The 13,731-nt window shown below is 45.8% G+C and overlaps 1 protein-coding gene across 1 annotated transcript in view; it reads left to right on the plus strand.

Annotated features, from left to right (window-relative positions):
• Positions 1-13,731, plus strand: part of LOC142581548 (frequenin-1-like) — a 325,333-nt gene that overhangs the window by 232,534 nt on the left and 79,068 nt on the right. Inside the window, exon 3 of the mRNA XM_075691216.1 lies at positions 6,628-6,676. Coding sequence (XP_075547331.1) covers positions 6,628-6,676 — 49 coding nt within the window. The remainder of the gene's footprint in view (positions 1-6,627; positions 6,677-13,731) is intronic.

Below are 13,731 nucleotides of genomic sequence, written 5' to 3' on the forward strand. Positions count from 1 at the left end.
CAGACGACCAACTGTCAATTTAAAAAATGCGGATAGCAAAGCTCTCGACACGGGCGGAAGAGGACGCGTGAATGTTTAACCCGGTGTACTTAAAAGTCACACGACCTTCCATTGAACGAGAAGTGGAACAGAGCGCCCCGGTTTTGTTATTCGCAACCAGATGATGCCAACATATAATAAAGGCAAAAAAGGCATAGAAGAAATTATCCGTAGTTTTTTTTTTCTTCTAAGAGTCGAAATCATAAGCCAAAGGGAATGTAAGGGGAGGAAGAAAGAACTTGCCGCCGCCGGGACCCGAACCCACAACCTCCGCATTACGCGTGCCTTGCCCTGCCAATTGAGCTGCTGTGGGGCTGTTCCGAGGGGCACATTCTTTGGTATTTATGTATGTACGACCTTGCATGGTCGTATTTGCTACAATTAGAGTGCACCTCTCAATGCGCAATACGTGGTGTAGATAGCAACCCAAAACCGAACGCAGCTTTTCAAAGAGCGAAAAGAAAATTTACATTGTTGGTTGGCTGGTTGGCTGGTTAGCTGGTTAGTTAGTTAGTTAGTGAGTGAGTTAGTTAGTTAGTTAGTTAGTTAGTTAGTTAGTTAGTTAGTTAGTTAGTTAGTTAGTTAGTTAGTTAGTTAGTTACCTTTTACTGCATCGTGCATGCAGAGTGGTGTATACAGGTTGTCCTGCATATTATCAGCCTATTTTATGTTCACTGCAGGACGAAGGCATCTCCCTGCGATCTCCAATTACCCCTGTCCTGCGCCAACCGATTCCGAATTAGCGCCCGCGAATTTCCCGATTTCATCACCCCACCTAGTCATCTGCCGGCCTCTACTGCGTTCCCGTTCTCTTGGCACCCATTCTGTAACCCTAATAGTCCACCGGTTATCTAACCTACGCATGACATGACCTGCCCAGCTTCATTTTTTTCTCTTAATTTCAATTAGAATATCGGCTATGCCCGTTTGCTCTCTGTTCCAAACCGGTCTCTTTCCGTCTCTTAACGTTATGCCTAGCATTCTTCGTTCCATCGCTCTTTGCGCGGTTATTGACTTGTTCTCAAGCTTCTTTGTCAGTCTCCAAGTCTCTGCCCCATATGTCAGCGCTGGTAAAATGCACTGATTGTACACCTTTCTTTTCAATGATAACGGTAAGCTTCCAGTCAGGAGCTGACAATGTCTGCCGTATGCGTTTTAACCCATTTTCATTCATCTTTGAATTTCCTTCTCATGGTCAGGGTTCCCTGTGATTAGTTGACATAAGTAAACGTACTCCTTCACAGACTCCAAAGACTGACCGGCGATCTTGAACTCTTGTTCCCTTGCCCGGCTATTCTCATTGTCTTTGTTTTCTGCGTATTAATCTTCAATCCCACTCTTACACGTTCTCTGTTAAGGTCCTCAATCATTTGTTGTAACTCGTCTCCAGTGTTGCTGAACAGGACAACGTCATCTGCAAACCGAAGGTTGCCGAGATATTCGCGGCTGATCATGACTCCTTAGCGTTCCCAGTTTAATAGCTTGAAAACTTCTTCCAAGCACGCAGTGAATAGCATTGGAGTTATTTTCTCCTTGTGTGCCCCCTTTCTTGATAAGTATCTTCCTACTTTTCTTGTGGAGAATTAAGGTAGCTGTGGGATATCTGTAGATATTTTCCAAGATATTTACCTAAGCGGCCTCTACTCCTTGATTGCGTAATGTCTCTATGACTGCTGGTATCGCTACTGAATCCAATGCCTTTTCGTAATCTATGAAAGCCATATAGAGAGGCTGATTGTACTCTGCGGATTTCTCAATAACCAGATTAATGCGATGGATCTTCTCACTGATTTCATGCTCCGTCCATGTTTTACGGCTTCCTAATTCTTTCTCACGTTATAATTTCGAATATCCATTACTTTCTCCTTGTTGATCAGTTTTGACAGTTCCGCGAATTCTATCTCTTGAGTTGGACACTTTCATTCTTTGTCGTTTGTTTATTAGGTTCTTTGTTACTTAGGAGAGCTTGCCTACTGGATGCCTTGGTGCCTTACCTCCTGCTTCAATTGCTACCTCTGAAGGCAGCCTAGTTAAGGTTTCATTCATTACCTCTATGTCATTTTCATTTATCTGTTCTAAGGCTGCATATTTGTTTGCAAACAGCAGCCTGCATTGGCCTGCTTTTACCCTTACTGCGTCTACGTTGGCCTGTTTCTTCCTGACCAATTCTGCTCTTTCTCGCTTCAAATTGAGGTGAATCCTAGCCCGCACTAACCTTGTTTCACCATTAGGGCTTTTCCAGGTCCACCTTTCTGTTGCTACTCTTCCTGAAGGTGTTTATTATTCGCAGCTTATTCCTTTCCGCCAATTCTACCAGCATCTCTCCTCTAACGTTCCTAGAATCGACGCCGTAGTTGCCAATTGCCTGTTCACCAGGCTGCTCACTTGTGCCAAAATTTAAAAAAAAGAATATATATATATATATATATATATATATATATATATATATATATATATATATATATATAATATGTGCGAGTGCCACGTAGTTAGGAAGAACCAAGGTAGTTTTTGAACCAAAAGTGTTTTTCCAAGCCTGAAAGGAAGCTCGCGAAACACACAAAAAATGCCGCGCTACTCGTCACGCGGTCATTTTCGCAGGTCTTCGCGGGCTTATTTGAGGCTCGGGAAAAAAAACGTTTCATGTAGCAGATATTGAGCAGCAGAAAGCTGGATTGGAAATTTTTTGAGAAGGTATACAATTTTCACTTGACACTTTTGCTCTGAATATAGTATTTAATGAATGTGATTAGTTATTATGACTAAATATGTAATTAGGCGAAATGTAAAAAATACAGTCTCACTTGCTCCAAGCGATGGCAAACAACATTAACTCGGTTCTATCCAGCTGGCGCTCGTATATCCTGAAGTTCTGGCACACGTTACGTGAGACACCTTGCATATAATACGCATAGGAAAACTTATTCTAGCGTAACGGAATAGAAATAAGAAACGCTACATATTGATCCAGAATCAAGTTCTCTTTAGCAATAAAATGCACAGGGACTGCGGCGCTTTAAAAAGCTTTCGAGGTATTTTTCTTAGCATAATGTATGGTGGCAACTAGTCGCACAATATACAAAAAGTTCGTAAATAGACATGTCATTTTCAGAATTTATAGACTTCAAATCGGCGCACGAAAAATACAAGGGTGCCTGTTTACGATTTATCAGCCTTCTGTGATGTATTGATCGAGGAAAACCTTGGGCGGGGGGGGGGGGGGAGTTCTGTACGGCAGGCATTAATTGCTGTATCATATATGCTACAACATGCAGTTATGGGTTTGTTTTATGGAAGAGCTTAATTTGTTTGCAAAAGGACCAGTTTATTGGAAAAATATGTTTCTACGGGTAATGCTGTTTCTAGCATCATATTAAGTGATGAATTGGTAAGAACTAGAAAATTGCGGCCGTGCGTACGATAAAGCTAGGGTGGGGCCTGCGTGTTCCAAGAGCTAACAGCAGCATCACCAATCAACAAATGAAAAAAAGGCAACGAAAAAAAAGATGGCCTTTGTTCGGGCATATCTGGCCGAAGAAAATGTTCCCCTAGTGTCTTTATTTTTTTGTCACAGGAAAATAAAACTTCATACCGTAAGAGCTTAAATCCGGTTTCTATTGGCTTGAAATAAACGGTGGCTGCCGGAGCCACAATATGAGAAAACAAAAATGAATAAAAGGTAAAAAAGCAACTATGGGTGCATTACACTAAAGTTTAGTTGAAAAAGTCGGAGTAAGCAAAAATCTAAAAACATCGCTCAGCTGCACAAGTGGGTTATCTCATGAAATTAAATTGAGCGTAACGGTATTCGCAGTTAGCCCTGCGTACGGGCTATAAAGCACCAACAAGCGCACAATAAACATCCGATGACACAACGGACACTAGCACCATGAAGCACAATCCAGGGCCCGCAATTTTGATAATGTTGAACTTAGTTTTCGATTCTTTTTGTCTTGCCTCACGCAGAGTGGCCGATCGCAGCGATAATGGCGGCGAGGCGGCAGCCCAGTCACGTTCGATCGAACGCGGAAAGGGCCGAAAGATTGTAAACTAAAATGGATCGTTAAAAAAAAAGAAAATGCGGTCCCTGTGCTGAGACAATTGCGAGCCAGCGCGAAAGCCATCCAGAGAAACCCGCACAAAATACCTTCGTACAAAGGACGAGCACGGCACGCAGTTCGGCACAAAATGCGAAAAACAGAACAACAGGGTCGCGACACAAAGGTGGTAGTTATGCAATAAAAGCGGTCACAACACTTGGCGTCACCTTTCACCTCATATGCGGTACCCTACAATCGGATGCGCGCGCGGACACGTACTTACCGCGTGTTTTTGACGTGGCAATAAATTTACGTAAGCACCGATGCCTTTCATTTTTATAAGCGAGAATACTGCGAAGGTCAGAGGGGTTGGGCTTTCTTTTTCAGTGTTTTTTTTATAGAAATTGAGCCTCTCGGATCCCGTCACTCTTCTCGCTTCGTGCATAGCGAGAGCCTCGAATTTGGCCGTGTTGGCGCCATGAGCATTCATCGATATAAGGGTTTATTGGCCAGTTGCCCGCTCCTAAGGTCACGTATTGCGTGACGCGGGCGGTTAAACTGATGCGGCGAATTCGCTATCTTGGCTGTGAGAGGGCGCTGGCTAACATTCCCAGAAGAAAGTGCGAGAAACAGAGAGACTGTTAACTGGATGCAAAGAACGGAAACAAAAAGGACCTTGAGTATTTACAAATCAAATCAAACATTTATTTTTTCAGAGCATGATTACAAGAAGGATATGCAGAACAGGGTCCCAAGGTCCCAAGACCGTACGGGGACCCTAAGGGTCCCGTAAGAATGAGAAGAAAGAAATTAGAAGGGAAAATCTCTGCGATAACACAAAGGGCAGTGCCTTGCTATTTGAGGCTCGAGCCGGTTGCCTAAGCACGAAAAACATACTGGAGCAAATATTCGCAACTAGCTGAGGCATGTGTGTGCTGCCGTAAAAATCTGGAGATTACTAAGCGCGTACTAATGGAATGCGAAGGGATGCGCCTAGTGAAACCCCTAGGTAACGTACACCTTCCAGAAGCGCTTGGATTAATTAAAATGGACCAACGCATCAACCGGTCAGCAGTCGAGATATAAGCAAGACATGTTTAAAATATTGATGTAAAAAAAAAGCAGGGAAGAGATTGATATGACCGGATCGGTTAGAGGCGTAGGTAGTGGTGCAAGGTGGAGAAGTTTTGAGGAAGAGAAAAAGCTTCAAGAGATGCATACAAAATGCTAGAATGGAAGACATCTATAGCATACCTGAATAACTCACGCAAGCTAGGTGACTTTTTTAAGCACCCTGTTCCAAAGGGGATGTCAGCAACTCATCATCATGACTAATCTTGTACACATACACAAATACACGAGAAAGTAGACGACAGGATGGCCGCCGCGACTTCCGCAGTTCCCCCAGGAAGTCATTGTTATTAGGTTTTCATATTGTTACCAGAGGCACCCGAACAATTGATGGACCAATATTGTGGGAATCATTTTACGTTTTGTACTCTGTCTGAGGACAGCCGAAAGTGCGAACGGGCGCCTCTCCGTCGGTAGGATTCTGGAGCTGTACATTAAACGCAATAACTCTTGAATGTAGGAAATCTAACCTCGAGAGGCTTCGCTGCATGTTTTCTTTCTCCCCACTTTCTCTCTTCGCTCTTCTTTGTGATTCATCTGTCTTCCTGCCCACGGGCCTTCCTATTCACTCCACTTTGAGCTAAGCAGGCGTTGTGGCCCCGCTCGTCTCGAGGTGCTGGTTTGGTTTGCCTATTTGTCAATGCGTTCCGCGTCTCTAAATTATGTCCCGTTGACGAGTCGCCTTCGGTTGCCCACATTGCCCTGTTCCAGCGCTATCCTCTTCGAACCTTCGTAACGTGCTCTCTCGACTTCCTTCGCCCGTTGGCTGTGGTGTGCCGTACGGATAGGGCAGGAAATTAAGCGCCCAAGAACGAACGGACGTTGCCGGTCGGCTGGTCAGACCTTGCCCACATCGCGAAGCACAGCAACGATCGCGCCCAACGTGTGTGATTCAAATGTGTCAGTTGGTTATCTGCAGCTGGCAAAAGGCGCGACAGGCTGATTGCTGCTCTGGCACCTCGGGTATTGTCGGCGTTACCAGAAGCGCGCAAATGCTGCGCAGCGCCGTTTTGGCTAGCGACATTACCGTTTCAACGCCAACTATGGCACGGTGCTCTAAAAAGGCTTTAAGCGGCGGTATACATCAGTTGGACGGCCTTATAAAGCGAGTCGTCACTCTGTTCCAATTCACTACGTGCAACGGTCAGTTAAAGGGCACATGTCTTACGGGCGACTTCTAGCAATGAAGCTGAAAGTTGTTTGGCATGAAACAATTGTAAATTTTCGCGAAAGAACTAAATACAAGGGTATATAAGGAAAAGAAAAATAATAGAACATTAACCACCATTGTTCTTCCAGTTTCATGAAAGCATGGAGGGGAATGCCGCAGCTGTAGGAATTATAAACAACAAAAGCACGTGAAAAATTTATCAGTGTTTAGTCTTTTCTTACCTTTATTTTTTTTCTTCCTATATAGGTACAAAGGCTTTCTAAAGGACTGCCCGAATGGATTACTCACAGAACAAGTAAGCCGAATTTCAACTACCCTTATCATCTGTTACGTTGTGTATTGCTTGCTATACTGGGTGTGTGAGTATCACGCAGCGAGAACGTATTTAGTGGCGTACGAGGTGAAAATAACACATTCTTTTTTTTTTCACTTTTTGCATTTAAGCTTCGCCTCGCGGAAATAATGCGATGTATCGTGGCGGCAGATAAGTGCACATTGAAACGCGTTCATTAGTTTCATAAATGGCATTAGAGAGAGAGAAAGATAGCAATGCCAGAATAACGGGCGATAAGGTGCAGCATGCGTTGCGAAAGAAGTAAGTTTTCTCAATGCCTGCACTGCTTTAAGCTCGATCACATTTAAAAGCTGGAATAGGACTGTAATACGTGTGTGTGAAAGAGAGAGAAAGGATATAATAATAATAATAATATTTGGGGTTTTACGTGCCAAAACCACTTTCTGATTATGAGGCACGCCGTAGTGGAGGACTCCGGAAATTTTGACCACCTGGGGTTCTTTAACGTGCACCTAAATCTAAGCACACGGGTGTTTTCGCATTTCGCCCCCATCGAAATGCGGCCGCCGTGGCCGGGATTCGATCCCGCGACCTCGTGCTCAGCAGCCCAACACCATAGCCACTGAGCAACCACGGCGGGTAGAGAGAAAGAATGAGTGAGTGAGTGAGTGAGTGAGTGAGTGAGTGAGTGAGTGAGTGAGTGGAGTGCAAGCTCTCCAGTCTGGCAGTTAGCGCCAGCAACACATTTTTTGAGGATTAAACTTTCGTCGCTGGCAGCTGGCTGGAAAAGCTGCGTATCCATTTCTCTTCACTCATTGCTTTAGTGATTTACCGCAAACGATTAACAGCTAGTTCACACGAGATATGTTACAACACGTCTGAGCAGGCAGAGTTATCTAAGTGATATAGGAGCTGGTAATTTTTTTTTCATTATTTTCAATGCTGCATCAGGCGTTACGGAGAGGAGTATATATATTGCAATATATAGTAAAGATAGCGGTTTTAATAGATGGTGGTACCGAATTACTGCCTGCGGAGCCGAGAAGAGCGTCCCAGCTGGACGCTGTCCTCGGCATGACGGAGTTCGAATGCAGATTTGCACGGCAGCTCGGGAAGTGGACCTTGAATGTGTGCGCGAAGCGAGATTAGATGTGGTGAGTGACTGGCTTTTCCAATAGCTCTTCGACTATATGGCAGGCCTTACTGAAGCAACACTCCAGAAACAGCAAAGTTGTAACTTTGTGATCCTAACCGTGCTTTAATTTGTTCTTTGGCGGTTGCCTTTTGCACAGAAAGTAAATATTTATTAATATGTCGCCTGGCCAATAAGTCCGAGGTCCACATTTGTGTGATTTGGCTGCTGCTGTGTGTTTCACCTGCGCTTTATTTAGCGGTGGTTATATTTATCCGGGTAATCCTGTTATGGGAAATAGTCCCGTGAACGTAGTGGCGTGTTGCCTTCGCGACTAGAAGACAAGCATATAAACGTCTTTTGATCAGCGGTTCCAATTCGCCCTCCCTCAATTTGTCAGCTCCCTGAACATTTGGACAAAAACTTCCTGCTCACTTTCTTGACTTGACGAGCATAAAGCACCACGTGCTTCCCGTATGCCGGGTGTTTCAAGAAACGCGTTCGAAATATTTTAAATATAAGGAAGACGAGATATACAAATGATTTTCACTGGACTGAGTATATCACATATGCATACAACTTGAGGTATTATTTTGACGAGTAGTTGGGCAAATTATACTATTTTTGCTTTGCCAGAAGAGCCAGAAGATTGACCACAATGGAAGACTTCGAAGCCTGTCGTGCGCTGTACTCATAACCATTTCCACGCGTGCAAAAGGTAGGCCCTGTCAATTTTTACAGCGTAATGAATCCCGGTCAATTTCACCTAGAAAAGCGAAACTGAAGTCCCGAAGGATGCAACTGTCACGCCCTTAGCTTAGTCCAATGAGTGGCCTGATTCCTTACGCCTCACCATAGGGCGAGCATCAAGTGACCGTCCTTATCAAGCCACGATCTCGCTCGCTTCATGCTTGCGTGATGGTGAAGCGTAAGCAGTCACGTCACCCATCAACCTTAAGCTAAGTGTGCGACAGCTGCATGCTTCGGGACTTCAGTTTCGCTTTAAATTCCGAGGTTTTACGTGCAGAAACCACGATATGATTATGATGCTCACCGTAGGGGGGGACTCAGGAATAACTTTGACAACCTGGGGTTCTTTAACATGGGCCCTTCAGTGTCGCTTTTCTGGATGAAATTGGCCGGAGTTTATTGCGCTGTAAAAATTAGCAGCGCCTACTTTTTGCACGTCTGGAAACGGTCATGAGCATCTCGCTCGGTGGTCTTCCATTGCGGTCGATCATCTGGCTCTGATGGGAAATATCTATTAGTTTAATTTGCATAAGTACGTGTATAATTACTACCTCGAGTTATTTACAAATGTACGCTTTTGTGGTAAAAGCAATCCAGAGGAAAACATTTACCTATCTCATCTTCCCTATTTGTAAGGAATGTCTGACGCATTTCGTGAGAGAAACAACCAATATGCTGCAGCAGTTTTCACTTGCTAGCGCGACATTTCTATGTGCTTCTACGCATAGTTGAGTGTGGCTCCAAGAAAGTGACATTCTTTTCTATTTATTTTTTTTAGTTTGTAGGGTCGACGTTAGAAGCACATATGACAGGTTTTGATCTGAAGGTTAGTAGTAGAGATTGAAAGGTACTTTGTATATATCGGCCTGCTGCGAAATGGGAGGTCACAAAATGAAGATACCGATATTGTTTCGATTAAGCTCTTCTTTGGCTCTGCCGAAGTGACCACCGATATGGCGTTTCTTAACAGTGAAATAAGGTAGCGAGCTGAAGCCAGACCTGGGGCATAAGTGTGCATCGCGTATGTCACATTCCGCAAACGCCTGCCTAATAAATTTCGCTACTAAGCAAAACCTTCGTTCATAAGGTCGCGGCGTTAAGCAAAATTTTTGTAGAATGAAAAAGAAAAGCGAAAACGGAGAGAAAGGAATTGTTGGCATTCACGAATGGAATAACGGGACTGCAGCTAGTTCATCTTTCCGATAAACTAGACAGGTTCAAAGAAATTCAATCGCGGAAACGGCGCACATGCACGAGCTGTAACGCCTGCACGGAAGAACTGCAGTTTTCTTTCTGTTTTTTTTTTCGAAATAGCTTTCGGTCAGAGCGATGGGTGCATTTCAGCTCCAGTTCATCTTGAGAGCAACATTTCCCGACAATTCAGCGCGAGCATGCATTGAAAGCTTAGGGGCGCGCACGGCACACTTTGTCGCCCCGCTGTATGCATAAAGGGAACGCAGATAGCTCATCGGACTCACTGGCTGTCCTGGGCATGCGCATAAACGCCTTGGGCGTGTATGCATTATGCCTCGGAGGCAGTGCGAGGAATGCGTGCACGTTTTTTTTTCTCTTTTTGTTGTCCTACTGAGCTACCGATACGAGCACCGCTATCGGTAGCTCGTATTCCCGCTGCGCGTCGTGCTGCACGCCGTTCGCGCGTCTTTAAGGTTCCGTAGTCATTCACGAGATGCGCTCTCATTCGAAATCCCATAGCCCCTCGACTCCCTCACCCTCTCGCACATAGCTTTCGTTGGAAAGCCTTCCCTTTGTCATTTGGCTCAGTCCATGGACAATGAAGGTGCCACGTGCCTGAGGAAGGCAAACGAAAGAGAAAGCTGTGCACCGACCTCTATAAATACATAGCTGCAGTCGCTGCTTGAACACGTCGTACTATAAGGCAAGACCCTCGTTGAATATGCCGAGTGCACTTAGGTCTCGCGATGGGACTAACGCTGAAGGGGACTGATGCGGTTGAGTACGGAAAGCGGACTAACGAAAAAGCCAGGAAGGGAAATCAAGAGGTGAATGGCAGAGAGGGTAACCAAATTAAGTGTCCAGTTGACTATTCTGCACAGGGGGTTGGGGTAAGGGCAGAAAAGATAAGAAAACAAGAAAATATTTTTGAAAAAAGGACGCATCAATTCGAACATACTATAGTTTTTTAATGAGTTCCGCTTCTTTAAAAATCGCACTAGCGCTTTCAAAGCAGTTCAGGCCGACGTCGGCTGGGACCAGGGTCCAAGAATTTTTGCTTCTGTAAAGGGACGGTTGGTCAATCTTTTGAAGCGTGGTGCCGAAGACTTTTCATTGTGCATTGAAACGACGACAATCGCACAGAAGGTGCGCTACCGTACCTTTGCACCCGCAAACTTCACATTCTGCACTTGTCGGCATTCCGATGAGGCACGCATTAGCTGCTCCAAGCCATAGGCGACAATAATAGTTACCTCCCTTCGTAGTAAGCCATACGGAAGGCGGAGCTTCAAATGAGGATCCAGGTAACAAAGGCGCTGGTCTTTGACTCTGCCGAATTCCATTGGGCCAACGTAAGCTCGTGAGCAAGCGCACGGAGCTTTCCCGCTGCGTCTGTTCTTGACATCGGAATCGCGACGCAATCGTCACTGTTATGTGAAGTTCAAGCGGCTGCGTCTGTTTGGTGTTTTCCAAGAATACCACAATGACTTGGCAGCCGTTCTAATACCATGTCATGTCCTATTTCGTGCCTCCGTGACAAGTCGCTCATGGGGTCCATGGCGTAATGCAGAAAGCAAACTCTGGAGGACGACCTTGGAATCGCAGAAGATGTACCATTTCTGGGGCGTTTCCTGTATGATTACTTGCTGCACGGAGAGCTGCAAGTTCGACAGCCGTCGTTTACGTCAAGTGCGATGTCCTGAATTTTATCATTATAGACTTTGCTGGGTCAAATACTGCTGCTGTTAACTAGGGTGCAAGAGTGGCCCACTGGTGTAAACATATAAGTGGTCAGTGTGGAGTTCATGTAGTAGCAATAATGCTGCCTGCTTCAAAGCTGCTGACTGCATTTATGCCTTCTTCTGGATGCCTGTTGAGGCATTAGTAAAGCATCAATGATGCCGGTAAGGCATCAATGGTAATGCATACTCGAGGTGAATGCAGAGACCACAGTGGCAACGAAGGCCATACTACGCGGACGTGATTCGATGAAACAGCGTCCTTGCGACATGTAGAACGTGCACTCTTAGAGCGTCGACTGCAAAGTATGTTGTTATAGAGTGGTCACGGGCTGTGGCAATTGTGGCTGCTGCGGATGCGCGCTTAGGGTGGCCGAGGCACGTCCGTGGAACTTGGGCTTGTATGCTCTGGACTGTGCGCAGGTTCGTTTTACTGGTGCTACCCAGCAGGGGCAGGCTGTATCTTAGGAAGCCCATAAATAACGCATGGTAGAGCTGTGTCATGAATTACGCAGGTGCGCCCCAAGACGTTACTCCGTCAAATTTGAATACATGGGCTATTGCAGTGAATATCTTCTTCATACATGAAATATGCGGCGTCCAAGACAAATCACGGTCGATGATGACTCCGAGGAAACGGTGGTTTCTTTCGTAAGCCATTACTTGTCCATTTATGCTATAACATATGAAGTCATTGTTTTGCGTGTAAATGCGACTAATCGTCCCTTTTCTGAGGATAGTTCTAGGCCATTCGCATGCAGGTAAGGAGACGTTTGTGTGACCGCCTTCTGCAGCCTCGCTCGTGTCTGCTGACGTGTCACGCCGGACGGCCAGATGGAGATGCCATCTGCATAGATGGATATCTGCACCGTCCTTGGCAACGCTTCAACAAGGCCTAACAGTGCTACGTCTAGGAGCGTGTGGCTTAACACTCCGCCTTGCGGCACACCTTTGCTGGCTAGATGATGGGATGTTATTCCTTCCTCGGTAAATACGAAGGTGGGCCTATCCTTCAAACAACTATAAATCCAGCAAGGTGCACGCCACCAATTTCCACATCAGTCAAAGCATCGAGGATTGCTTGGTGTGCTACATTATCGTATGTGCCTTTGACACCAAGAAACATCGCCACCATTAATGGTTTCATGCGGTTTTGGTGTTGAGCAGATGTTACTAAATCAAGCACCTTATCGATGGATGACCGACCGGGCTGGAAGTCCGCCGTTGTATGCGGATGTACCATATTATGTTCTAAGTACCATTCAAGGCGCGTCAACACCATTCTTTTTATTACTTTGCCAACCCAACTGGCAAGAGCGATGGGACGGTACGATACCAAGTTTAATGGAGATTTGAAGGAAGGAAGGAAGGAAGGAAGGAAGGAAAAAGTGGCGAAGGAAAGGCAGGGAGGTTAACCAGTGTAGCTTAACCGGTTTGCTACCCTACACATGGGAGAGGGATGGGGGAGATGAAAGATGGCGAAGGGGGAGAGGGAGAGAGAGCACATAGCACAGCACACACACATCGTCCGTTGGAGTCCATCAATCTAGCATGGTACGTGATATCACTGTCACAGCCGCTTGTCCAATCCCGTCTCTTTCAAAAACCGAAGTAGTCCTTTCGTCGCTTTCACCTGCGATGTCTTCTGTCGGCAGCATGTGAAAATCGTGTCGAGGGACATTGGTCTAGTGTCAAGGTGCGCTAGAACAGATGCCAGGGACTGTCGCTGAACATTATATTCACCAGCGTCTCCTCGCAAAGACAGGCATTGCAGAGAGCGTTGTCGGCCATTCCAATGCGGAAGGAGTAAGATTTCAAGAAAGCCACCCCTAGCCATAAGCGATAAAGCAGAGTCCCCTCTCTTCGGCGGAGTCCAGTTGGCATATAGGGATGCATCAAAGAGGGCAGGTGGTATTGACGGTTGCTCTGGTTGGTCTGGCTTTTTGGTGTGCACCATAGAGAGAGAGCGTGATCTCCTGTGCAAGCACTCGAAGTCTGCTAGCTGCGTCGGATCGTGAAAGCGGTATGGCCTCTTCTTGTACGCCTTCAAGAACTGCCCGAGCGGCATTATCGGCGTCTTCGTTTCCAGTGACGCCGCAGTGATTTGGCAGCCACTGAAACGTCACGTGGTGTCCTTTCTCCTGTGATGTATGGAGTAGGCATCTAATATCGAATACGAGCTGTTCAAATGGCCCGCGACGCAGAGCTGATAGTACAGATTGTAGGGCTGCCTTTGAGTC

This window comes from Dermacentor variabilis, chromosome 1, assembly GCF_050947875.1.
Source record: "Dermacentor variabilis isolate Ectoservices chromosome 1, ASM5094787v1, whole genome shotgun sequence".
NCBI classification, from domain to species: domain Eukaryota; kingdom Metazoa; phylum Arthropoda; class Arachnida; order Ixodida; family Ixodidae; genus Dermacentor; species Dermacentor variabilis.